At 48.5% G+C, this 26,868-nt stretch overlaps 3 protein-coding genes across 3 annotated transcripts; 1 reads left to right on the top strand and 2 right to left on the bottom strand.

The window, feature by feature from the left end:
• The first annotated feature begins 7,277 nt into the window (after positions 1–7,277).
• Positions 7,278–10,018, top strand: LOC117855237 (uncharacterized). The gene is made up of 4 exons (XM_034737543.2): positions 7,278–7,778; positions 8,849–8,966; positions 9,092–9,420; positions 9,671–10,018. Exons 1-3 carry the CDS (start codon positions 7,408–7,410, stop codon positions 9,293–9,295), a joined length of 693 nt encoding a protein of 230 aa, XP_034593434.1. The 5' UTR covers positions 7,278–7,407; the 3' UTR covers positions 9,296–9,420; positions 9,671–10,018.
• Positions 10,019–15,341: 5,323 nt separating this feature from the next.
• On the bottom strand, positions 15,342–16,264 carry LOC140222788 (uncharacterized). Its single transcript, XM_072293921.1, has 2 exons — positions 16,102–16,264; positions 15,342–15,733 (listed from the first exon to the last, which is right to left on the bottom strand). Exons 1-2 carry the CDS (start codon positions 16,262–16,264, stop codon positions 15,342–15,344), a joined length of 555 nt encoding a protein of 184 aa, XP_072150022.1.
• A 322-nt stretch (positions 16,265–16,586) lies between these two features.
• On the bottom strand, positions 16,587–18,597 carry LOC117856226 (GDT1-like protein 1, chloroplastic). Its single transcript, XM_034738634.1, has 3 exons — positions 18,505–18,597; positions 18,320–18,373; positions 16,587–16,853 (listed from the first exon to the last, which is right to left on the bottom strand). The coding sequence occupies exons 1-3, from the start codon at positions 18,595–18,597 to the stop codon at positions 16,587–16,589; spliced, it is 414 nt and encodes a 137-aa protein (XP_034594525.1).
• Positions 18,598–26,868: the final 8,271 nt, after the last annotated feature.

Genomic DNA, 26,868 nt, shown 5'->3' with positions numbered 1-26,868 from the left:
TCCAAAGTGAGATGCACAGTGGGTTTGGCTCATGTCAAACGAACCTTTGCTCTGGTCCAGCACGAAAACTCGGGACTACTTACACGCGCTGACGTGAAACCTTTCGATATGTTATTGGCAAGTTCCAATCAACGTGCATGCTTTTTTACAACACCGTGTGGCAAAAACGTGGATGGAGTTTCATCAGTTGGCGATTCTTGATGAGGATTGGAAATGCAGCACGATATTTCGTTTCAGCTTTAACTTGACTGGACAAGCGAGTTCTGTTCGTCCACAGCCCTGGCCTTGTATGATTGTTGTTCGCATTGCAACTTACATGGTAGGTCACCATGCTAGGAGCCAAAAGAACCCTCACACCGTCAGTCACTCACTCCGACGTCCTTCTGCATCCAAACCTAATCTTATCGCGCCCTTGGTGGTTGTTATCATCGGGGTACGGTTCTTCGGGTAAGGAGTTGTTTCAAGGGTCTCCTCTCCTTAGAAAGGAAGAAGGTTGAAGATGACCTGCGCCGACCCGCCACTCAGGGTCAGGGTGATGATCGAGCTAGGCTTTTTTGGGCTGGCCGATCTACTTGCTGTAAAGAGTCGGTCAGCCAGCGCGTAGGAAACCACGGCATCGGTGCCGTCGGCTGTCGCGAGGCGACATGGCGTCCGTACCTGACCTCCACGTGTGGAAAAACGATTTGCCGCCGCCGCACCAGGAATGAACTGAAGCTTTTGATCTCGATGAATTTCGTTCCAGAGGAAGACGACGACGCGATCGCGATGCACTTTTGAGAGTTGAAACTCCGAGAGATGGTCCGTGCTCGCGCGGACTCGAAAGCCCTTTCTTGCCTTTCTTCGGCGATAGCAACTGAACTGATGATCATCCATGATATGCAGCACAACTTAAAAGGGAGAAAAGTGCAAGAGTAGCCTGGAAATATCTGCTGGACGTGTGGGTGGGCATACCACTCTCCGTTCCGGAGATCTCGTCAGTAACACATGGGGGATCGTTCAAGGAAAAATGGCCGAGTATGGCCCAGACGGACCTTCCAGTTCCCTGAAATCCTGTGTGGCCGTCACTGTTGCTGTCACAGTTAATTAAGACAGCGGTTGATCCGTGCTAATTATCTGGTACAGTGGCTTAAATCTCAAAAGTGCACAGTGACCACGTTGAATGGCTCTCGATGGGATTGCCACGAATTGTGTGTCAACTCGATATGGACATCTCTGCCAGTCTCGTTGCACAGTTTAATTGCACAGTTACCAAAAGTGGGAACTAGATAACTGTACCTGTTGAGTGTCATATGGATGAAACTTCTCTCACATAGGATGATACTTCTCTTTATCTCTCTTCATAAATATCTTGCCAAGTCAGCAAAATTGGTGATGTGACATGAAAATTAATGCTCATGAAATTCTCCATGAAACTTCCACTTAGACTCACTTAGCCCCGGCATTTGCAAAAGAAGTCATGCTGCATTCTTGCCATGTCTATCCATTAAGGATTGGACATTTCCGTGCAGAAAGTTTGGGATGTGACGGTTCTACTTCTACACACTAGATAGACGCTTTTCACTGCAACCTACCGTTGCTATTGGCTAATATGATGGTGATGTGCCCTGCATATATTTTGTCCGTTTTTTGACACCTAGATAATTTCTAATGTTGCCAAATGTGCCAATTATTGATGCTAGCTCTTTGATTTGTTTGTATCAAGCGTTCTTTTTTTCCCCCCTTTTTGCAAAGCGTTGAAGCAGAATAATAGGATAAGATTTCCAGGTGTTGAGCTGGTTGACCAAGTGTGCATTTATATGAACGCACAAAGAGGGAACTAGCTATAGCATCATCATCCCTGAGATGGTGACAGTTTCATGCAATAATTATTACATACTCCTAACACAACTGTTGAATTTTCTCTTTTTAGCAATATAACTTTTTGAACTTTCGGTAAATCATAGGCCAATTAATTTAGGAAAAGGGATTCGTTATTGTTAAACATCATTCGCATTACAAATGGGCCCTTATTTGTATAAGCAATTAACAAGGCACTATTTGAACACATCTAACCCTACTCGGTCATGTTATTATCAGAAACAGTGACTATACAACACATAAGCATTGTAGAAAGCTTTCAACGCTTGGTTTTCGATTAAATTTAAATTTTAACTGACAAAAAAAAAAGTCAAGTACTACTGGAATCGCTCCATCATATAAATATCGCACCCAAAAAAAATGTCTGCAAACCCAATATAGACAAAAAAATGTTAGAAGGCTATAAAACACTTGGTTTTTTGAGACATCAAAATTAAGCTCAAATCAAATCAAATAACTCGTCTATAGGACCACTACGTCCTATCTATACATCTTTCAGAGAGATTGAAGTGATGTATGGTGTGAAACTCAAGCGTTTTATTTGGAATGTAAGTGCGTTGACTTTGCAGCATTTTAAAAAGGGAATGAATGGCTTTAGTTTTCAGCACTCCATATGTCGCCGGAGCAAATGGATCGGAAGAAGCATCAGCTTTGCCATTGCCGCTGGATCTATCGCCCATCGGCAGCAATGCGCCAATGCACGCAACAGGTGTTGATGCCAGGCAAGCAACCGCGAGAAGGGAACCCGAGCAAGGAGACGACGGATTGCTTTGGCCGGCGTCCAATCAGGTCCCTTTTCGGTCGATGTAACTCAATAGGGAGCCCACGTGAAACGTCAAAGAATTTGATGTAATTTTTAGCAACATTCCATTCAAACACATCAGAACCATCCAGCAGACAGCGACGTAATGAAAACTAAAATCGAAGATAAAGAAAAAAGATTTTCCAGTTTAACTTATATGTATATTAACATATATAGAACTGATCTTTGCCTGAAACTCTGATCCACATGTATGCGTCGTAGCATGTGGAGATGTCTCAACTCTCATGCTGAAATTGGAACTAGGAATTAGTAGTAAGACTCATGGTCAGTAGTATCACGCTACTGCGAAGAGGCGGTGTCTGGACTCTGGAGCGGAGCTAGTGGCCGACGCCGGGGCTGGGCACGGAGCCGAGCAGCCGGCTGCGGCCAGCTGCCGCAATGGTGGTGGCCGGCGGCGGCGGCGGCAGAAGCGCAATCGCGGGCCTCTCTTGCAAGGCCGATGATGCCGACGCAGGCCCGGCCGCTGGCGTAGTGGAGCTGCTGCTGCTCATCGTCGTCGCCGTCGCGGCGAGCACTTGCTGCTGCTGTCCCTGTCCGTCGTCACTCGGCGTCGTCCTGGCTGCTTGCAGTTGCAGCAGAGACGGCGACGCCAGGACGAGGAGGACGACAAAGAAGGCGGCCGCGGCCGTGCGTTGCGACGACGGAGCCATGGCAGCGCGCGATGGATCGTCTCTAGCTTCCCTGCTTCTTGGCTAGCTCTGGATTGGGTTTGTGTGTGTCTAGCTCGCTCAGTGGCTTGGGTGTTGCGATTTGCAGGGAGGAATGTGAGCGACGTCGCAGCGTATTTATAACTGCGCAGCTAGATAGAGCCGGGTGGTGGGGCTGATGAGCTGAGACTTGAGACAGAGAGCTTGCAACTGAAACCATTTCAGGGGAGAGCCGGAGGCTGTGATGGTGAAGGAGGCATGGGCAACGGCATCTGATTGGCTGGATGGTCTGCTCTCATTGGCGCAGTCAAATTGGTTAGCCAAATCATCATCAGTCATCACATAGGAGGAATTGGATGTACTCGATTCACATGGCGTCCTCGATTAGCTGGAACCCTTGGCCGTCCAAGACTCTTTTGCATCGGGTGACGATGAAATTAAGACTGGACCGAATCCAAGTGTACGTGCGTGTGCGGGTGCAGGACAAGAAGCTCGGTGCCGCCCCGTGGAAGAAGGACAGGGTTCGGGTTGGGTCAGGTCAAACACGCACGCACGTCCTACCATTACCATGCAGGCAACTGGCGAATCGAAGAAGCTTCATCCCTGGTTCATCCTGGAGCGGCCGCCGGAGAAGTCGTGCAGGTCAGGTCAGACACAGCTCACGTCCGCGTACATGGTGGACGCACGACGGGGCAAGTTGCCGCAGCAGCTGGCCGCATCGGAATCCAACTCCTCTGCCTGCCGGACTACTACTACCGGAAACTGCATTTTTCGGCCCCTGAAAACAGCAGAATCCCAGCTGCTGGTGTCCAAGTCACATTTTGCGCTGTTGGCCCAATGGAGGTAACACAACACTTGGGAGGCAAACCACCTGATTTACCGTGCCTCGCGTACTATCGGCACATGACTATGTGCTGACCTACATAGTATCCATTTTTCCTGGTACCACTAGTATACTCTCCTCTATGTAAAGTACAACTCTGACTCAAACGATACTAGTGGAAGAAAGAAAATGTCCAGCACAATTTTCTATGAACAGAGAAGCGTTAAGCTGACAACTACAGCTCGTACGACACTGTTCCAAGGTAAGCTTGTTGTCCCGTGCACTTGAGTGGTGACCCCAAATGGCCTCATGAAGTCATGAGGTAACAAATTCTAACAAAAGTATAATTACTCCTTCGTAAAAAAAAGAAGATCTTTTTGTTTAACAATCGACAAATATGATTACGAAACAATGTGTTCGTCCTGTTATTTGGGGCTTGTCTGATCTGCTAGCTAGATCATATTAATTCAGGGGAAAGAAAAAGCGTGGCTTTGCGCTTCCTTTCAAGGCAAGCCTCTGTGTCTTCTCAGGTTGCAGTTGCAGTGGCTTGAATGCCTCTGCTCCTCTCTGCGTGCTATACTGCCACAGCTTGCCTGCCTGCTTGCACACTGCAATGTTGCATTAGACAAAGCAGTGGCTTGCTTGGCGACTTGTGCACACTCTTGGAAGCAAAGCAACCTCTCTCCCGTAATGCATGACGCGGAGCGTGGTACGTGTTTTCTTCTCTCCTGTGACTCTATAGAAACAAATCAGGGGACAGAAGACTCACTGCTTCCTGTGGTTCGTTTCAGTTTAATTCCCCCGACTTTCGAGTTCCCTGCAAGGCTGCAAGACTGTCTCTCTCTTTTGTTTTGCACAAAAACTGTAGGTATTGAGTTTTGAAGGAATTAAATTGTTGACGATTACCAAACAAAACTGTAGGGAAAGATGTAAACTCTTGTAGTTAGTACATTCAGATGAGACTGACTCACTGTTTGTTGCCGACGGGCGACGGTGTGTCGGTGTCCTGGAGAGGAAAAAAGCTTCCTCTCGGAATGTTCCTGGCAGTAGCGATCGATCGAATTGGAGCGGTCGGCGCTGATGAACATCCACCAGAAATGCATTGAACATGTGGTTGTGATTTCTCGCTTTTTCTCTAGCCCTGGAGCCTGAACCTGCAGGGGTAGCAGCCAGCGCGGGGCACTGTCGATCTCACTCGGAATGAATGTTGCTTGGCCAACAGCCGCCGCGGCTGCTGATTGGCTAGGAACGAAGAACGAGAGCAAAGCCTTCAACGTCCGGCGACGTCTCTCCTTCAGCAGCATCTTCTGCTTTCCTGTTCGCTGTCGTCGTGGCGCAAACGCCAATCGCAGCCCACGCGCCTCCTAGCTAATCGGCCCGGTTCAATTCCGTCCTCAGCGCCACTGTCATCGTCATTGCATCTTGCTGTCAAGTAGGAGTACCACCTGGTAGCACACGCTGCAAAACACACCACGTCCTACTTCCAAGTTTGAGCAAACAGCACGCCATTACGTAGCCTGACAGTGCCAGGCCGGCAATGAGAAGAATCTGAACAGCAGCTTCGGATTCTCCATTTTTCCAGGCGCCCTACTGCTCTTCTCTCTCCCCTGAAGCTAAGACAAGACAAACGTAGGGAGACAAACGGCCTGATTCTGCTGGGTTTGCAAGGACTGCATGGCGCATTGCTATGCGTTGACCTACCTATACCTAGTACCTGGTTTAGAATTAGGATCATGCAGGTACGACGTGAAGCAATGGAACTCGTATTACGGATCGAACCATGTTCAGCAGCAGTAGTACGAGTTTGCCGTGTTCAGCGGCAACGTTCAACAGAAAAACGGAAGCGTTGAACGCTCCAACTTGCTTGGCAGCTAGCAGTGGTGCTACTATGGAAAGTAGCAGTAGTTCACTGCAAACTCATGGAATCTAGCAGCTAGCTACCTTGATGACCATTCAAGCCCGGAACCTTACTAACTTCTTAAGCTGGTTCGTTGTTAACGGTTACATTCTCAACACACTGCTAGTCCTTGTGAGCAGCTAATGTCACTTATTAAGCACCTGACCTGATGCCGGTGGTTTGGCCTTATCTCATACTACGTGCTGGTGTGGATCAGAAGAAAGAAAGTAAGGCTTGCTCTTCCTTTCAAGAATTCAAGGTAAAGCCTTTGTGGGAAGGAGTCCCTTTGGCTGTTCATGCAGTTGCAGTGCCTTGGATGCAGACACCGGCCTGCCCGCTTGCCGACTCCTGGAAGAAAAAGAAATCATCGCCATGTGCGCAGAGGCGAGAGTGTTCACTGTTGCCCATGACATTGCACATACAACAGTCTGCTTTTAGGTCGGGCTAGCTAGTTCATCTCAGGTGCAAGGAAAAAGAAAAACCCGTCGCCTTCGCGCATCCCTGTCTGACGCGATTCCATGAGGAAGGAAGGACGAATGGTTGCAGGACAGCAGGAGAGAACACAATATTCAGAACGGACGAACGGGTCACTGTTGCGACTTGCCGTTGTGTTTTCATCCGAGGAGGAGACGGAGCGACTCGCTCTGTTGTTGTGCCGACGGCATCCTGGGCAGGCAGAAAAGTTCCCTCTCGGAATGTTCCTAGCGGCAGCGATCAGATCGCTGCAGCCGGCGTTGAACCGCTGAACATCTCGCGCTCACGGTAGTAAACATGTGGTGGTGATCTCCTAGCTCTCGATCGAATCTGAAGCTACTTCAGCAGCAGGCAGAGCAGGGCGCCGTCGCTCATCTTAACTTTGCTGTCACTTACTCGGCCAGCGGCCGCCTCTGCTCTCATTGGCTAAGAACGAGGAAGCGAACGAGTCTTGGAGTCCAACATCTCCTCCTCCTTGGCAGCGTCTTTTGCTTCCCTGCTGATGCTGATGCGCTTCTCTCTCGCTGGACATGGCCGACACAACCTTTGGCTTGGCTTGCGACTGTTGGGCGTGTCTGCAACACTGATCGGTAGTGATACCACGTTTGATGCTGGTTTTGTTCAGAAACAGAATTGCACTTGTGTTTTTCACTCTGGATCTTTGCCTTGTGTCGTTGTTGTGGCCTATATGGGCCATGTCGGGTGAAATTCGAGTCCTTCCAAATTTTAGACGGCCCAAGAGTCTTCCGCGTCCGTCCAATCTACACCGCAAACCCCCGATCGGACGGTCCGGAGTGCAGCCGCAGCACGCAGATCGGATCCCATTGTTCCCCATCTCCCCCACCCAGGCGAACCACCGAGGCCGAGGAGGAAGAACCCTAAACCCATGGCGCTCCACGCCGCTCGCCGCCTCTCCTCCTCCTTGTCCTCTTCCTCCTCCTCCGCCACAGCCACCTCCGCCGCGCCGAAGCTCTCCTCGATCTTCCGCAACCCGAAGCGCCGACCGACGAATCTCTCCCCGCGCTTCCTCGGCCAGGAGCCTCGGTCGCCGCGGCCGGGCTCCGGCGAAGAGCCGCCGTCGCGGAGGCCCAGGCCGAGGCAGCCGTGGGAGGAGGAGGCGGGGGCGCTGCTCCGTCGGCTCCACGAGGGGAGGTACCTGCCGGGGCCCGACTTCTCGTCCGCGCCGCACGCCGTCTCACCCGACGTCGTCAAGGCCGCCGCCGAGCGGTTCGGGCACGACAACCAGGTCGTCGCCAAGTGAGTGCCGCCTCTCGTGCTGCTACCTACCCTTGCGCAATTGGGTCGGTTAGTTTACCCGAATTTGTTGACAGAGCACTGCAGGAAAAGTTTGATTTGTGGGTCTGTATAGAACAATCGGGGTCCAGTTTCTCGAAATGGGTAGTTACTTTAGACGACGATGTTGGATCTGCCCACTTCGCACTGTCGATCCCTTACCATCGCTTGGTAAATTGAAGCGTTTAGATTTTACACCCATAGGCTCCGAATCATTGGCACTGAATGCATCTCGCAAGTTGTGTTTCTTCCAGTATTCGAAACCTCTAATTTGCTAGTGTGTTGGTTATGCACTGGCGATGGGGGTGAGACGGCTTTTTTGCTTTTTCGTACTGCATTTTAACTTGTAATTTGCTTGGAAAATGGCATGATTTTGTTATGCAATGCCTGAAGTGGATTATTTGCAAGTGGCGACTTGTAGCCTGGGAGGCATCACTGCGAGCAAATGCTTCATGTTGCTAGTAATTAGACTAAGGAAATGCCATGAAACAACCGAATCAAAGGAAAATATACTTGTATGTAGTTTTCTTCATGCTAGGAAGTAAATCCCTTGGAATTTGTACCCTGGAAGAGAACATTTGTGTTTCTGCTTCATAAATTGATTGCATTTGTTACTTCAATCCATCTGGTTGTAGCTTGAATGCGTATGTCTTATATAGTTATATGGGATTTGTTAAGCAAGCTATTTGCAGTGCATCAAATATTATTGCAAACTGCCGCATTGAATTTTCATCCTTTGGATCCTGCCAAGTTATGACCAATCATTCTTTGGGCTGAAACCAGTTGTTTGTAAATGATAACACCCCACCTTCGATTTGATTCCTTGCTTAAGTGTTGGAAGCCTGCAATGTTACTGTCCGGTTTTGTAGTGACAAGCTAATAGGTGACAAGGCCTGGATAGTTATTTTGTCATGTATTTCCTTAATATTTTCTATTAGCTACAGTGAAAAAGAAAGGAAAATAATGTGGAGTGGCAGAACTATTTCCTTTCACTAAATCTATCTGTTGTTGAACATTTTGTGAATTGCTGGCAGATGGCTGTCAGGGAGCGACTTGAAGAAGTTAGCCTTGTTTGGGTGCCCGACTGTTGAACGAAGAACGGTTTTTGCATCAAAAAGATTACGAGCTTTCTTCAACATCCAGGAAGACAAAGTAAGTCCATACTCAGTTGCTTGGTGGGTCAGCGCTCTGAGCACATTGTACTCAGAGAAAAAATGAAGTAAAGTGCTCTTAATACACACTCAACTCTTAACTTTTGACATTTTGTTCCCTTTCAGATATGCAGCTCCTGTAAACTGAGAAGTTCTTGCAAGTTTGCTAACCAGGAAGTCCTTAGGCATAATAAAGTGATTCTGTCGGATACAATGAGAATTATTAGTTTGCTTGTCCTGGATGCTTGCCCGAAGGAACTCCAGGTTACAGCTGAATTAAAAGCTAGCATCTGCAAGGTGCTAAAGGACACCATAAATCTTAGCAGTTAATTGCTGAGAATCGGGAACAGAGTTTCGACAGTTTTTCTGGTCCTTCTAACACAGTACTGCCTGCATTTACTTGGAGCAAATAGTTGAAGCTATGTTTGATGTTTCAGTCACAGTGACCTCTCAAGGTTAGAGTGCTGACCTCCATTATTCGTGTCATTTGTTTTTTCTTGTGTGCAATCTGCAATCCTATGAAGGTGGAAGTAGCTATGTTGATGTATCCTGCCTTTTAGTTCAAGAAAAAGTTATCCTGCCTTAACTTGGTTGAACTTTCTAGAATTCTTGTTCAATCAAACAAATAAGAGATATATATCGGGCTTAACTTCTGGCTTTTACTTATTTCTGGCATTAAAAGTCTGTTTTTCTTTTTTTCGGCAGCTAAGCAGTGAAATTCACACCTATCAGTCGGACTCGGGCTTCTGAGGAGTGAAGACAAAGCTAACATCCAGCAATCTGGGATAAGCATCAGGATTCATGCTGATTGATGCATAGACAAGCTTTGCTGTATTAGCTTGAATGCCTCATGATGTATAGGAACTCTGGTCGTTGACAGTGATGGCAAGATGGAACAATTTGATGACATAATAGTTCATTCCCCCTTAGGGGGTGTTTGGATACACCTCCTAAAGTTTAGTACCCATCACATCGGATGTTTGGATACTACTTAGGAGTATTAAACGTAGGCTATTTACAAAATCCATTGCACAGATGGAGTCTAATTCGCAAGACGAATCTATTAAGCCTAATTAGTCCATGATTTGACAATGTGATGCTACAGTAAATATGTGCTAATCATAGATTAATTAGGCTCAGTATAGGTGTTTTGCAATTAGTTTTATAATTAGCTCATATGTAATCCTTCTAATTAGCATCCGATGTGACACTCCTAAAGTTTAGCACCTCGTATCCAAACACCCCCTTAGATCATCATAGATTAATTAGGCTCAGTATAGGGGTTCTGCAATTAGTTTTATAATTAGCTCATGTTTAGTCCTTCTAATTAGCATCCGATGTGACACTCCTAAAGTTTAGCACCTCGTATCCAAACACCCCCTTAGATCCTTGTCTGATTTAGTGACTTGATTGCCAGTTCATCAGGGGTTATCCAGGTGGTAGATTTGTAGGCGGAAGAGATCGTAAGACTAAGAATTCGAATGGTAATATGGAGATGCAAGGTTTAGATAGGTTTGGGCTTTCAGAGAGTAATATCTTACGTCTTGTATTTTGATGGATTGTATTGCTAGTATGAGATGCGTTGGGATGAGTTGAGGTACCCTCGCGGGGCGTCTCTGGCTGCCTTATATAGGCTGACGACCTAGGGTTACAATCGGATAGGATCTAATCCTAGTCGGTTGTTACATGGAAAGCAATTTGAGTCGGACTACAACAAGTATCCCGCAATATCTGGGCAGAATCTGTTCGTCCGGCCTCCGAGCTCATGCTCCACGTATCTTAATATCTTGGCCCGCACGACGTGGTCGGACGGGCCCACTTGTCAGGGTATTCTAGTCGGTGGGGACCCGTGGGTACGCTTATTTCTTAAGCCCCCGAGCAATGTGGAGTCGAGCAGGAGCTTGACGGGTGCGCAATGAAGCTTGTAATGTACTCGGCTAAAGTTGCGGTGTCGTCATAGTGATGGAGGTTGCGCAATGCTCAAAAAAGAAAAAATATTGAAGCTTGCGTAGGTGCATGACCAAATGCGCATGGCTATACGACGGGATGTCTGGCATCCTGTAGATCGAAGGGAAGCATATGGAGGGCGCCGTAAGACGCACTCCATATGGAGTAGCCCCCGAGCATTAAAGCGATTAAAGTAATTGGTCCAATGGTTAAGAATCTCACGTATTGTTTTTGTCGTAAAAACGATCCAAATATAGTCCCCAGCCCTCGAGCGCGAGGACTGAAGGAGCCGCAGAGGCACGCCAACCTAAAATAGGCGCCCAGTCCCCGAGCGCGAGGACTGGCAGAGCTGGAGGCACGCCGACCTGAAGTAGGCATCCAGCCCCCGAGCGCGAGGGCGCTCAGCTCCCGAGCACGAGGACTGGTGGAGCCGCAGAGGACATTGATCTGAAATAGGCGTCCAGCCCCCAACCGTGAGGATTGGCGGAGCCAAGGAGGCACGCCGACCTGAAATAGGCGCCCAGCCCCCGAGCGCGAGGACTAGCGGAGCCAAGGAGGCACACCGTGAGACTTAACAAAAAACCCGCAGATTCTGTCAATCGCTTGCGATGTAACAGAGGACCCGCGGATTCCATCGCTAGGTTTACGCCATCAATACTTTCAAAAGCCAAAGAGGCGCGGTTTCCTTTTCATTTCAACTCCACTCGCCCCAAGCGCCGCCGCTGCCGCCGTCGCCAACGCCATAGCCTCCGCGACAGAGAGCCCTAGGTCACGCCGCCACGTCCGCAAGCCGCATCCATCGTTCCTTCGCCCGAAGGCTGTAGTCACCGCCGCCACACCACCATTCCCCGTCGTATGCAAACCAAGAGGCCCGCCTACATCCGATTTGCTCCGCGAGGATTAGAAACCGAAAAAATGACAGCGGAGCAGGCACCGGACCCATCCACCTACTGGATGAAGTCCGTGATGACTGAGGAACGGATCCAGGCCCTCGTCGACCACGACCTGTTTGGACCAAGTCCCTCCTTGAGTGGAAGGCGACCACGGGCGAGCAGTTCCCCACCAAGGATAAGATCGAAGCCGTTGTCTTTGCGGCATTCTTTGAGCGCGGATTCGGGATCCCGACCGGGCATTTCTTCTGCGGACTACTGGACTACAACAAGATCGAGTTAGTGCATCTCAACCCTAACTCCATATTGGACATTGCAGTTTTCATCCATTTGTGCGAAGCATTTCTCGGAATCCCCCGTATTTTAATCTTTGGAGATATCTGTATCAACTTAAAGTGGTGACAACCAAGGGGAAACCGAGGGTGATCGGTGGCTGTGGGTTTTCATTGGGGCCTAAGAAGGTCGCCGAGTACTTTGATCTGATGCTCAAGGACTCGAACTAGGGGTGGTACAAGGAATGGTGCCTTGTTGCCAATCAGAAGCTGGATTGTCGCCTCGCCTCGGATTCGCACCCGTGACAAGGATGGAATGATCGAACCAGCCGACCTTCGAGGAGATGGTCCAAGTCAACCAGTTGTTGAAGGAGATCGCCGAGCTGAAGAAGCGTGGGCTCACAGCTAGAGCTATGAGCATCAATTTTCACTAAAGGTTAACGCAACTGATCAAGGACAGGGTCCACCTGGCGTACGAGTATTCAGGTCCACTGGATCCGACCCGGGAAATACAACAAAAGGTTACTCAAGAAGAGATTGCCGGCTGGGTCTGTGAGTTCTTTGGTAGTGTCATCAAGAACAAGCGCTGCCCCAAGGCATACTCCCTCAATTGGCCGGCCAACCCAGTAAGATCTTGATTGCATCATTTGGGTTTCCTGCTTTGCTTTTGCGCCTTCTCTAACTGATCCTGTTGATTGACCAGAGCCGAGAGTTTGAATTCTTTTGTTCGGCGCCACTTCCCGGAGGGGCCGAGCAGCAGCGACCCAAAATCCGCCCGACCACCGAGACCGACCAGCCGCCTGCTGCGATGGATTGGGAGTTGGAGTCAACTATCGATGTCTCCGACGAGGACGTGCCTGTCCAAGGCAGCGGGTTCAAAGCCGAGGGCACGGCTCCTGCTGGGCGGCAGACGCGCCAGGCCGTTTGCAAGGTGGTAGAGTCCCAAGTGTCGGAGGTAGAGAAGCCGGTGCAGAAGAAGAGGGGTGCCACGAAGCCGAAGGCACCTACTATGGCGGCGACATCCCTTGCGGAGACCTCATCCGGGGTGCCAAGCGACAACTTCGAGTCGCCCAGCCCGGCCGCCAAGAAGAAGAAAGCCGAGCTCCTTTAGAGGACCACGACCGACGTGGAAAAGGTCAAGGAGCAGCTGAAGATAGAAATCCGCGGGGGAAAGCAGAAGGAGCCAACCCTGCCACAACCAGCGCCTCTCTGCCCAAAGTTCCAAGTGAAGAAGAGCACGATGTAAGTGTCTTCACATCGTCATTTGTTGTTGAAAGCTTGTCTGTATGTTGCGTCACTTTAACTCAGTGTCCTGCCGTCCGAGCACGAAGGCGGTGATCGAGGACGAGCCAAACTCGCAGGATGATGGTGTCGAGACCCAAGCAGAGGGTCGGACATCTGATGCACCCCAGGAGGCTGCATTGGCATCTGCTACTCAAGCCGGTGGTGAAAGTGGCCTAGTGACAAAGCCTGAGAGGCCCGAGCAGCAGTCGCCCCTGCGCCAAGACGTTTCCGAAGATGCTATAGTTGCTGCACCCGGTGACACGGATGCCAAAATCGAGGTCCAGATGGAGGAAGACCCTAGGGAGGCGTAGGTTGATGTTGAGGTGGTGGGCCATGAGGCCAACGTCAATGCCCACGAAAAAGACGATCCCTTCATGCTGGACTTCTCTAGGACAATTCTAGCGCAGGAGGCTGCTGAGGACAAGAGAGACTTTCCAGGACAATTCTAGCGCAGGAGCGCAGGAGGCCATGAGGCCAAGCTCAGGAAGGCCAAGGAGGACACCGCAGAGCAGATCTAACAAAAAGATCGGGAGATTGCAGACCAAAAACAGATAACCAAGGACGTCCAGAGCAACCTCGACGTCATGCTGAATTGTAATGGCTTCGATCCTTGTTGTGAGTCCAGATCTTCTAGATGCGACCAATGCCTATTTTTCAATCTCATTGCTTTGCAGATGCCTAGAAGAAAGAAGAGAGCCTCAAGAGAGACCTCAAAGAGTGCGAAGCAGCCAGCGCCCGACTCCAGCATGATCATGATATTGCCGTGCATTGTGAGTATGCCATGTCACAAAAACTTGTTTATGAGGCTGACTTGCGCAAGGATATGGACCGGTGCTTGATTGCGGCAATGCATAATCTTCAGCATGATCAGGTGGTGATTGCAGGGCTGGAGGACTTGAAGTCGGTCGCGGGCTACATGATGGACATGATCTAGCCCGAGGTCAACCCTGATGAGCCAACACCGCTACTGGACCACCTGAAGACTGTGCCAAGTCAGCTGAAGACCTTGATGAAGGAGACCGTCGTGGAGTGCGCCAAGAATGTCACGGCGCTTCTTAAGACGCACTTCCCCCGACTGGCTGTGGAGCGTGTCGGAACGGGCGTTGCTGAGGACTATGATGCTGATAACCTTCCGGAGCTGGCCGAGCAATATCAACAAGCTGTAGAGGACATAGTTAAGGAACTGGACCTGTAATGAAAAAACTGTAAAATGTATCAATATGTGCCGTGGGGTGAGAAATTTTTTTGATTAACTTATGTAAAGGCAAAACTCCTTCCCTCCCTTGGTATGTTTGACAGAACACCGTGTGGCTTAGGCGTGTATCCACTAAGCGTCTAGCCTTGCCTGATCGGCACTCTGCTGAGAGCGGATCTTGAGCTTTGTAGAGGAGGTGAACGCAAGGTTGTCTAGGTTTCGCATGCTAGGACGCTGTCCACACAAGCAGAGTGCCGGATCTCGATCTTTGTAGGGGAGGTGAACGCAAGGTTGTCTAGGTTTCGCATGCTAGGACGCTGTCCACACAAGTTAGTCACACAACCTTGAGAGGGGTAGGAAAAAAGTTCGGACTCGGAGGTCAACGCATAGTGGGGGAAGCCCCCGAGCGTAAAGGCAAGGGTGTGGTCTTTCGAACAGGTCAGACAACTCCCGAGCATGATTAAAAGCGTGGCTAAGAAAGCGAGAAGGTAGTAGGTACGCAAAGAACCTCTGGGGTTTTATTTATTCAATATGAGAAAGTTGAAAGAGTACATAGCTTTTATATTCTAAGGGTAGAAGCATCGTAGGTACTAGATGCTCCATGGGTTGGGGATGCATGAGCCGTCCACCCACTTCAGCCGGTATGTACCGGGTGGTATGACCTTTTTGACGATGAAGGGGCCCTCCCAGGGGGCCGACAGCTTGTGCATGTCTTTGGTGGACTTGATCTGGCGGAGCACTAGGTCGCCAACGTTGAATGAGCATTCCTAGACATTCTTGTTGTGGTATCATCGAATCTGCTGCTCGTGCCGCCCGTGCTGGATAAGAGCCGCCACGCGGTGTTCTTCCAGACTGTCGATGTCACCCTCCTCGTAGTATTGGATCCGTGGGGCGCCGAAGGCCACGTCCGTTGGCAACACTTCCTCGGAGCCGTATACTAGGAAGAAGGGAGTATAGCTGGCAGCTTGACTCTTTTGGGTTCGCAGGCCCCAAATGACATGGGGTAACTCGTGGAGCCACCTGGTGGCGTATTTGGATACGTCGTCAAAGATGCGAGACTTGAGGGAGTGGAGGACCATCCCATTCACACGATCAACTTGACCATTGCAGCGTGGGTGAGCTACTGAAGAGTAGTACACGTCGATTAGGTTGTCTTGACAAAAATCCCAGAACTCAGATCCTATGGAATCCAAAGTAATAGGTGATTTCCTTAATAAACTGGGCGGCTTTGGCTGACTTTGTGCTGGTGACAGCCTTGATCTCAATCCACTTGGTGAATTTGTCGACTGCCATAAAGATGTGGGTGTATTCACCCGGAGCAGTCTTGAAGGGTGCGATCATATCCATCCCAAAGCATGCAAAGGGAGAGGATGGTGGGATGATGCGTAGAGTTTTGGGCTGGGAGGTGCTGCTGCTTGGAAAAGAACTGGCATCTTTTACACCTCTGGACAAGCTCTTTTGCATCGGCGATAGTGGTTGGCAAGTAGAAGCCTGATTGGAACACTTTCCCAACCAGGCTACCCGAGGCGGCGTGATCCCCGTACAAACCTGAGTGGATTTCGTGGAGGAGTTCGAGGCTTTCATTGTAGAGGATGCACTTCATCAGGATGCTAGTAGATGCGGCCTTCCTGTTCAATTTCTTGCTGATCACAACGTAGTTGGTGCTGCATTGTGTGAGTTTTTCATGCTCGGCTTTGTCCTTGGGAGACATGTTGTCGGTGATAAATGCAATCAAGGGTGCGTGCTAGTCTTCCTCCATCTCGATCATCAGGACATCGGTGGACATTAGGTCGGCTTGAGGTTGGGCGTTGCTGTCAGCTTGGTCTGAGTCCAGGATCTTGATAGAGAGTTTTCGTAGGTCTTGGACGAACACGCCGACCGGGACTTGGGGCGCATTTCCTGCCGAGCTTGGATAGGACGTAGGCGGCGACGTTGTGTTCCCTAGGGACGTGATGGAAATCGAGGCTGTCGAAGTGAGCCTTGACTTTGCGGACCTCAGCATAGTAGGCATCCATGGTTTCCTTGGTGCATTCTCAGGAGTTGTTAACCTGCTCGATGACAACCTCGGAGTCGCCGAACGCGAGGATGCGCTTAATGCCGAGCCAGGCGGCAATGCGGAGCCCGTGTATGAGGGCCTCGTACTCGGCGCCATTGTTGGTGGCCTTGTAATGTATCTGGAGAACGTACTTGAGCTGCTTGCCTTTTGGGGATATGAAGAGGACCCAAGCGCCGGCCCCTTCAAGGTTGAGGGCGCCGTCGAAGTATATGATCCAGTGCTCTGGCCTCTCTAGGGAGGGCGGCTCTTAGTCCACTCAACGATGAAGTCAGCCAGGATCTGGGACTTGATCGCTTGACGTGGGCAGAAGTTGATGTTGAATTCCCCGAGTTCCACAAACCATTTGATGACTCGGCCGTGGACGTCCCTGTTGTGTAGGATTTTGCCGATTGGGTAGGAGGAAACCACTCAGATCTTGTGCACTTGGAAATAGTGACACAATTTACGGGAGGTGATCAGGATTGCGTAGAGTAATTTCTAGACCTGCGTGTAGCGGATCTTAGAGTCGTTTAGGACCTCGCTAACGTAATATACTGGCCTTCGCACCATGTGGGCGTGGCCGGGTTCTTCGCGTTCTACAACTAGCACCGGGCTCACAACGTGTGTTGTCGTGGAGATGTATAGCTGCAGTGTTTCTTGGTCGGCCGGGGCTGTCAAGATGGGAGGAGTGGAGAGGATTGTCCGCCTTCTTGAGCAGCTTGAAGAAGGGGAGTCCCTTTTCACTGAGCTTGCTGATGAAACGGCTAACGGCTGCCATCATGCCTATGAGCTTGATGACGTCCTTTTTGCCGGCCGGTTGCGCCATGTTCACTACAAAAAATCTGGGCTTTTATAACAAACTGAAAGTGTCATAGAAAGTACATAATTTGTCAGAAAAAGAATGATATGACAACAAACCATCGTCATGAAGATCATCATATATCGACCATCGCTAAATGTACCTTGTGACGACAATATGGAAAACCATCACAAAATGTCATGACCTTTTGTGATGGTTTTGTTGTGTCGTCATATATTGTTGTAATTTAATGACGACTGCAACTGCCACATATTGGTAGGTCAACTCGTCACCTAATACACCAACCATCACAATGAATACCCTAGCATTCATTGCCCATTTTAGAACTGGGCCACTCAGTTGGGCCATTTTTCAGCCCACACCCACTAAATAGGCCTTGAACACCAAATGCAATCTTAGCCCATATATCACAATGATCGTTTCAGCCGAAAATACATACCAAATTATATCAACCCATCAACCAAAATGGCATTCAGATTCCAGCAAATAAATTTAGATCATTCAGCAATTACATTCAAATCATTCAAAAACAACAATACTTCATGTTTCTTTGCTTCCAGAAACAGCTACAAACAGTCCAACAGTTAGATCAGCCCCTATGCCCCTCCCTTCTTCCAAGATGATACGCCCTTCCCATTGCAGCGGCAACAGCTAGATGTTGTAGTATACGCTCTTCAAGCTCTGCAGAAACTTGTGTAATCAGATGAACTCTGAATGCTCAAGGCGGACACTGGAAAAGTCTGTACCAGGACACCAAGTTAAATTTATGTTTCATTCGTTTCATAAAAGCACTCTCTTTCTATCAATATTCAATAGTGCAATTTAGACAATGAACGTTCGTAAATAGATCTGACTACATAAGAATAACCTCACTTTGTTTGTGGAGTGAGTTGTGACTAGCGAGTACTTACCGCAATGAAGAACGTTCTGTCTCCTAGCTCAGAAAAGAAGATCAACAGGAAAGCCTGAAATGCAGATTAAATGTCGTTACAAAGATTAGGGAATGAGAGATTATTATAAACTAGAATAAGAAATCGCAATCAACCTGCCGGTAACTAAAAAATTTTGAGCTCGGAAATCATCAAAGAGCAGAGACAGTTCTCTTAACTGAAGAGAAACCTGTGCTGATGTCCCCGAGATCCCCTAGCACATCCGCCGGCTGCATACCCCCGAACTGCGCGGTGGCCATCACCTACTGCGCCCCCTAGAGCATGAGCACCCCCGCCACCGTCACGAACGCGAGCCCGCACGATGCGTCGAACGGCGCGGCTCGGAACCCTCCTCGACCCGCTACCTTCCGAATCGACAGCCCAGTGCCTCCTCCAACCGGCGGCGGTGGCAGCTTCCCCGAGTCGCGTTTTGGGAGGCACCTCAACACCTGTAGGTAGAAATTCGCACCGGGTGTCGGGCAACAGTCCGAATTCCAAGAGCAAGGAGGAGCAGGGAGCGTGAAGGGAAAGGGGGAGGTGGTGGTGACTAGCAAGGTGGGGTAGTAGAGGTCCACATGATCAGCTGGGGCCGACGGCTTGGCTCTCGCTCGATAGGATTTGAGTGAGGGAGAGGGAAAGGGAGGCGTCGGGAGGTGGCTGGGGAGGGGGGGCAGGGGTGGCTGGGGAGGGAGGCGCGAGGTAGGTTTTGGCGTTTGGGCACTGGAATATATACTATGGGAGCACAATTAGAGCCATTGGATCGGTGATGAACGGCCGCAGATAATTGGGCCATTTGGGCCGAAACATGCCATCTTTCATTCCTTCTTTGCTTAATGTTTTTCTTTTCCTTTTTTGATTTTATTGCACCATTGTGAAGTAACACACAAAAATAATTATCTAATATGCACTGATATATTTTTATATACAATAGACTACATATAAGTTGCCTTGTCAAAGTTTCAATAAATTTCAAATGCATTTACTATTTTCAACATTTTAAATAATTTTTTGCAGGTTTATTGAAAGTAATTACAATTTGAACTACATGTATCTCAAATAATATTTAAAAAATTCTTCAAAAATATATTTTAAGTATCTCTGTTCTATTATAGCTCATATATTGAAAATAGATGATATATTCAAATTTTTTCTAGGGATAATTCAAACTTCTACTTGCAACCTTATTATAAAATAATGGTAATAATACCTAAAACTTTTTCGAAAATTCTGAAAATTGCTATAGAATCAATTTATTGACGTATAAGCTTGACATAAAAGTTTCATAAGATTTTACAAAAATTGGAGTGTATGTTGTTCACAAAATAGATAGACCTATCACATTATTTCACACAACTCAAGTCAAACTTTGAGATTTGAGTAGCACTTTACATATTCGAACTCGTACACACCTCAAAATTGGACACAACCTTACCTTTACCCTGTTGTTGACATTTGTTAATTTACATTGCCACTTGTTGTGCAAAAAAGTTATTTTTCTATTTTTTAACTAACTAATTAATACACCCTTTGAAGTAACTTGCAAAATCATTATTTTATATACCCTATTATTTGTTTACATGTAATAGACAACATTTAAGTTGTCATGTAGAAGTTTCAAGAATTTTTTAACAGATTTAGTATTTTCTATCATTTAAATGATTTTTTACGTTCTTATCAAAAGTAATTCCAAGTTGAACTATGTGTGCTCCTATAAGATTCAAAAAATGCACAAAATTATATTTAGGCTTCTATGTTCAATTATAGCCCATGCCTTGGAGATATATATAATAATTCAATTGTATTCTAGGGACAATTCAAACTTCTATCTCCAAATTACCACATAATAATTACAATAATATCTAAATTTGGTCAAAAAAATTCTACAAATTGACATGACAACATATTTTACGTCTATAAGCGTGTCATAAAAGTTTTATAAGATTTTAGTAAAGTTGTACTGTATATTGTTTACAAATGGACACATCTCTCACATAGTTTCTACTAACTCAAGTTAAACTTTGAGATTTAAGTAGCACTTTACATGTTCGAACTCGTATGCACCTCAAAGTTGGATAGAACCTTATGTTTACCATGACATTAGAAAATATGAAGTTATGTTACCAATTTTTACGCAAAAAACATGTTTTATCTATTCTCTATTTAGTTGGAAGAAAACATGTCAAATGAAAAAAATTAAGAAATAGTAATTAACATACAAACGAACACCATTAAAGAAAAGATGGTGATTTTAGGAAAATTTAGAACAAAACCTCATCAAATTTGGATAATGTATGATGGAGAAATACCAGCTACAGATTTTGATTCTAGATTAAAAAGAGAAAGATCAACTATTCATGTGTTCTTCAACCCAAATCATGATCAGTATCATGTTATATAAAAATTGGCCATGCAAAGACAAAACACAACTGAGCCAGTAGCCTAGTGGTAAGGCATGCGTGACTCCATTGTAATGTCTCGGGTTCGATTCCCAGTTCCAGCAGTTGCTCTCCTTTTTTGCATTTTAGCTCGCAGCTGGGCCGCCTGCTCGCGCTGCTGGGCACATATTTGAAATAACAAATAGTGACGCTCCACATCCGTCACATAAAAACAACACATATCATCATAGAAACGCCATCGTCAACCGGCTCCTAGCGATTTACATTTTGTGACGACATTTGGTACCTTTATGTGACAAAAAAATAGTGTCGTCATAACTAGTTCTGACTGTCTTGATTTTATGACGCTACAAACTTTTGCGTCATATTATGATATATTATATGACAAAAATTTGCCCCGTCATGAGGATTTTTGTCATAGAAAGAAGGTTTTCTTGTAGTGGTTCCTAATGGCGTCCACTTTGACAGGGTTGGCTTCGATGCTGTGTTGGCTGACCATGAAGCCTAGGAGCTTTCCGGACGAGACACCGAAGACACATTTCCCCGAGTTGAGTTTCCATCGATAGGCCCAGAGACTATCGAAGGTTTGGGTAAGGTTGGTGATGAAGTTCTCTTCGTCTTTGGTCTTGACAGCTATGTCGTCGACGTAGGCCTCTACGATTTTGTCGAGTTGTTTCTTGAGGCAACCCTGGATTGCCTTCTGGTAGGTGGCGCCGGCATTTTTTAACCCAAAGGTCATGGTGTTGTAGCAGTAGATGCCGTAGGGCGTTATGAATGTAGTTCTACCTTGGTCGACGAGGTTGAGGGCGATCTGATGATAGCCTGAGTAGCAATTGAGGAAGCACAGCAGGATGCAACCGGTCGTGGAGTCCATGACTTGGTTGATGCGAGGAAGAGGGAAGGGGTCTTTAAGGTAGTGTCTGTTGAGATTGGTGTAGTCGATACATATTCTCCATTCACCAATCTTCTTTTTTACAAGGACTGGATTTGCTAACCAGTCGGGGTACTTACATTCACGGATGAAACCGACAGCTAAGAGCTTATTTATTTCTACCTTAATGGCCTTCTTGTGATCTTGAGCGAAACGACGAAGCTTCTGTTTGACCGGCCTTGTTGTCTTGCTTAGCTCCAAGGAGTGCTCAGCCTACTCTCGTGGGACACCGGGCATATAAGATGGTTTCCACGCGAATATGTCCAAGTTGTCCTAGAGGAAGCTGCTGAGCGCGTCTTCCTATTTGGGGGTGAGGCCGGCCCCGATGAGGTCCATCTTGGAGGGGTCTTCCAAGCCGAGGCAGATCTTCTTGGCTTGCGGGTCGGGCTGCAGCGTCATGGGTGTCGGGTCCACCTCTAGGATCGTCAGCTGACTCTGGTCTACCTTCTTGGACTCGGCGAGCATCATGGTGGCATTAGTCGAGTACTCCAGGGTCTTGGCTAGCTGCACGACTTTCGTGTCGCACTTGTAGGATGTTTCAACATCACAGAAGATGGGGACCACGCTGTTTGGATCTGGCATCTTGAGGATAAGGTAGGTTTGGTTGGGGATCGCCATGAACCTCGCCAGCATTGGCCTGCCAAAGATGACATGGTAGGAGGCCTTGAAATTGGCAACCTCGAAGGTGAGGTGCTTGGTGCGGTAGTTGTTGGGGGTGCCGAACATGACTGGCAGGACGACTCTCCTGATAGGATAGGATCTTTTGCCGGGTACTATATCGTTGAATAGTATCTTGGCCCCTTAAGTGGGTTTTGGTGAATTACTGATGCAAGCTTAAGTATCTAACAAATTTTCAAGTGCATAAGCAGGTTTAAAAGGATTATTGGACATGAAGCACTTGTGATTGACCACTCGAAAGGAAATGAATAGATAAACGACATACTTTGAAGACTAAATTTATTTTCGGTTTCAATTTGAGTATAGAAATGCCGCACTATTAAGAGGGATGCGTAATCTCTGATCTTTACATTGAAAAAGGTGCTCAAGATGACCTAACAAACCTATGAGAGACATCTTTGCACCTGCACATCACATGGGGATACTTAGATTGGTGCTAACTTGAGAGTTTCGGAATTTTCCGGAGTTTACAGAGTTTCCGGAGGTCGAGAGCTTTTCGGAAGAATTCGAAGGTTCCAGAAGTTTCCAAAAAAAATTTCCGAAAAATTCCACAACTTAACCCCTAATGGCTAGCTTCGGGGTGAAGGGGCATAAATACCTGCTCACCCCCTCCCACAGTCACTCTCTTGACCTAACTTCGTGTTGAACTTCTGAATAGCATTCAAGCTCCCCTCTGCACTCCCCATTAGCATTCTTGGTGAGATTTGATGGGGATTTAAGGAGGGATTCAAGGGAAGGGAAAGAGAGAGTGCTAGTGAGCCGATTTCTCATCTCTTGACAACCTTTTTTCTTCGTCAAGCTGGTGTTTCCGCTTTTGTTACTCTTGGAGCTTGAAGCTCCTAGCCAGCTAGGCGTTGCCCGTGGAGCATCCAAGGAGTGTGGGCTCCCACGGGAAGTTTGTATTACCCTGACGATTGAGTAAGTGACTCTAGCTTGATCTTTGTGGTCGCTAGAGGGAGCAAAGTGGCTTAGGAGTGAAAATCTCACCCTTCATGGGTCCTCAACGGAGACGTAGGCTTCAAGGTGTGAAGCTGAATTTCGGGAAACAAATCCTTGTGTCTCTTGTGCTTGTTGTTTTTAATTTTGTTCATATTCAAGCATAGAACATATTTCTAGAGTTTGTGCTCGATCTACATTTCTAGCAAGTTTTCAACTGTTCTATCTTGTGCCAAAGGCCTAGAATAACCTGTTGCATAACCTATATTCGACGATTTACTTCTTAGCAAGTTTTTCATAAGGTTGTAGTTCAAATCCTCTAATCTCCGAAGAATTCGGAGATTTCTCTGGAAATTCTGAAAGTTTCGGAATTTCTAGAACAATCTTCGGAAATCTCTGGAAGTCGCTGATAAAATTAATTGAAGTTGTAAAAATTTACGGTTCGACTATTCACCCCCCCTCTAGTCAACATTCTAGATTCTTTCAAGGGTCTTCGTAGGGAAGGAGCTGCTCAAAGTTAAAGTTCATGCGCTTCAGGGTCTCGGTGAAGATGATGTTGAGGCCGCTGCCGCTGTCGATCAACACCTTGGAGAGGAGGACTCTATCAATGGTGGGACAAACTAACAACAGGTAAGACTCGGGGTTCGGGATGTGCACCCAAGGATCTTCCCTGGAGAAGGATATGGGCATCTCCGACCAGCGTAGATACTGAACTGGTGTGACGCAAATGAAGTGCACTTCCCGCTTTTGCATTTTGTGCTTGCGATAGCTGCAAAAAGGCTTAGGGGCGCCGATGATGATGTTCACCTCTCGCTCGGGACAATGAAACTCATCGTTGTCATTGCTGGTGCCCTAGTTGGTGTCGGGGTTGCGCTGGTCACGATGCGCTCTTCTTGTGTTGGTCGTTGCGGCGGCAGTTGTCATGACAATTATATTCCTTGTGGTAGTCATTTTGATGAGGCCACTTGTATTCAATCGGGACGGCGAGCTCTTTCTTGAGGACCGTGCAGTCCCGAAGGTTGTGGCGTGCGTCCTTGTGGAAGGGGCACGGGACGTTCAACGTATCGTCGAACTCCTCCTGGAAGAATGTTGTTTGCCTCGCAAAGTTGGCTTCGGCGGCGAGGACCTCAGGGGCCCTCTTCCGAGGTCGGCAGGGCTTTGGTCGGGGTTGGTGCTGGTGGTCTTGATGGGTTGGCGGTTCGTCGTCATCATTGTGGTGATTCTTGCCATCCTGGAATTGGACGTGCTTGGCCTCATCTGTGTCAGCGTGAAGGTTGACGATCTGCATCATGTGTCCGACCATCTTGGGAGCGGCTTGGAACATGGTGCGGAACATCAAGCGGTTCTTGAGGTCAGTGCGGAAGTACCAGATGATGTCACGGTCTTCAATGCTGGCAAGCCCGTTGCGATTGTCGAAGAAACGGTTAACGTACTCGCGGAGAGTTTCATTCTTCCGCTGGCGGACTTGGTCGAGTTTTTCTGTGTTTCCAGGTCGAGTGTATGTAGCATGATAGTTTCGGGTGAAGGCTCGGGCGAGCTGTCCTCATGTGTCGATACAGCCTCGTGGGAGGTTTTCGAGTCATAGGAGAGCTGCACTTCCCATGACCACCGGAAAGTAGGCAGTCATCTGGTGGTAGGTGCCGTGCGTAGCCTTGAACTGCGGTGCAGTATGTCTTAGCCAGATCTTCAGGTCAGAGCGATCATCGTACTTCTCATTGATGGCTGGCTTGAAGGTGTGTGGCCACTGGACAGCCCTGAGGCGTGGCAATCCTGTTGATGTCCATGTCGTCATCTTCCATGAGGCAGTGTACTGGTGGGGTCCAGGGACGTGCCCCGTTGTCACACTGGGGTGGATTGTAGACATCACTGGGACGCCGTAGCGACGGTCGTAATCGTCATGGCAGCGCAGCTCCTCTTCCCGACGGTTGCGGGCCTCTTGCTCCATGTCGCGGTTTGGTTGGTTGCCGACAACTGGAGAGTTGAAGTCGCGGTTGTACTGGGCACGCCGGTGGAGCTCCGCCACATCCCGCTCCTGGTGACGGTTGTTGAGCTCACCATGGAGGTCGTGGAGGTTGTCGCGGAGGTCGCGATCAGGTTGTTGACCACGCTAACCGTGGTGTTCGCCGTCTCCTCGCCCATCGCGGTGACGGTTTGTCACGGTGGTGATTATCTGGTCGGCAGTCGTCGTCGTCGTCGGGGTAGTAGTATTGCTTTGGGATTGGTCCACCTCCTCCTCCTGGATGGGTTCCAGCCGACCTCCCCTGCGGCGGTTGTGATCGGATTGGTTGCAATCGGATCTACGCTTAGTATATCGGCTTCGGAAGTGCTGGGTAGATGTAGATCTGGAGTGTGATGATCGGCTTTTTGAGCATGCTGGGGCCTGGGCCTTTTCCTCGATCTAAGCATTAGCGACGTGGATGCGTGCTCGGATCCGCTGTAATTGCTCCGATTCTGGAAGATTTTCCAAGTCAGTAAAAACAGCCCCCAGGTTGGCCTGGGGTGTGGTGAAGACATCGTGACCGGCATGTTCTAAGTCGGCCTGTAGATTGCAAGCACGTGGTGGGTTAGGGTGCCTCTGCCGACCTTCTGCGTCATCCTAGCCACCATTGACGGTGCCGTTGGGTCGGACCGGTGGGACGGGAGGTGCACCAGCCGCCATGAGGGCAGCAGGGGGCTGAGGAACTTGCTCGACTCATTCCTGTTGGTGGCGTCTGGCGCGGTCTCGATTTCTCTCGTTGCGCTCTTCCTCCTGGGAGGAAGTTTCACCATCACGAGGAGGTTCGTCGACGGAGGCAGCGAAGACTCCCTGATCTAGTGACGTAGAGCTTCCGTCGTCGCCCTCGCCATAGGGTTTGGGGTGAGGGCGAAGAGACGGACCTGGAACTCGCCACAGTCCGGAAATTGGGTGGGTTCGGATGGGTCGTCAAATTGGATCTGGAAGGATTGCATGAGTTTTTCGGAAAACACAGCAGCCGAGTTCTTGATGCCAAAAGGGGCGCGGGAAGAGTACTGCACCAACCTTCCAGGACGTAGTGCCACCTCGGAGAGGTTGATGCACTTAGCAATGGTGTTGCTGATGCGATCTAGCTCCGTGATTAGATCGGAGAATGTTGGTGGGCGGTTTGCTGCGAGGATGTGCGGGATCCTCTATGATTAGGTCTTGCTCCGTTGATTTAGGTCCGACGGATGCCGAGCTGGCGGTGGACACCGAGTCGGCGACGGAGGCGGCGGAGTCGAAGTACACCGGCATGCTCCCAAAGCGGAGCTGGATCGGATTTGCCAGGAAGTCCTTCATGCTCTCGGGGAAGATGACGCCAGGGCGAGATACTATCGAGTCGCTAGGGAGGATCTCACGATCAATCCTACCTGGCACGCCAACTGTCGGATTTAGTGATCGGCAGTCCACTAGGGGGTTACCCAGGTGGTAGATTTGTAGGCGGTGGAGATTGTAAGATCAAGAACTCGAATGGTAACATAGAGACGTAAGGTTTAGATAGGTTCGGACCTTCAGAGAGTAATACCCTACATCCTGTGTTTTGATGGATTGTATTGCTGGTATGAGATGCGTTGGGTTGAGTTGAGGCACTCTC

This window comes from Setaria viridis, chromosome 5, assembly GCF_005286985.2.
Source record: "Setaria viridis chromosome 5, Setaria_viridis_v4.0, whole genome shotgun sequence".
Classification (NCBI taxonomy): Eukaryota; Viridiplantae; Streptophyta; class Magnoliopsida; order Poales; family Poaceae; genus Setaria; species Setaria viridis.
This window is presented reverse-complemented; position numbering and strand designations above follow the sequence as displayed.

Excerpts from the sequence above, each read along its gene's own strand:
- LOC117855237 (XM_034737543.2), top strand. The coding sequence starts at position 7,408 with ATGGCGCTCCACGCCGCTCGCCGCCTCTCCTCCTCCTTGTCCTCTTCC. Across the intron at positions 7,779-8,848 it reads GACAACCAGGTCGTCGCCAA|ATGGCTGTCAGGGAGCGACT; the intron begins GTGAGTGCCGCC and ends AATTGCTGGCAG. Across the intron at positions 8,967-9,091 it reads TCAACATCCAGGAAGACAAA|ATATGCAGCTCCTGTAAACT; the intron begins GTAAGTCCATAC and ends GTTCCCTTTCAG.
- LOC140222788 (XM_072293921.1), bottom strand. The coding sequence starts at position 16,264 with ATGTCTCCCAAGGACAAAGCCGAGCATGAAAAACTCACACAATGCAGC. Across the intron at positions 15,734-16,101 it reads CCTCCACGAAATCCACTCAG|GATCTGAGTTCTGGGATTTT; the intron begins GTTTGTACGGGG and ends TGGATTCCATAG.
- LOC117856226 (XM_034738634.1), bottom strand. The coding sequence starts at position 18,597 with ATGGCCACCGCGCAGTTCGGGGGTATGCAGCCGGCGGATGTGCTAGGG. Across the intron at positions 18,374-18,504 it reads TCTCTTCAGTTAAGAGAACT|GCTTTCCTGTTGATCTTCTT; the intron begins GTCTCTGCTCTT and ends TCTGCATTTCAG. Across the intron at positions 16,854-18,319 it reads ACAGAACGTTCTTCATTGCG|CCGCCCTCCCTAGAGAGGCC; the intron begins GTAAGTACTCGC and ends GTGGACTAAGAG.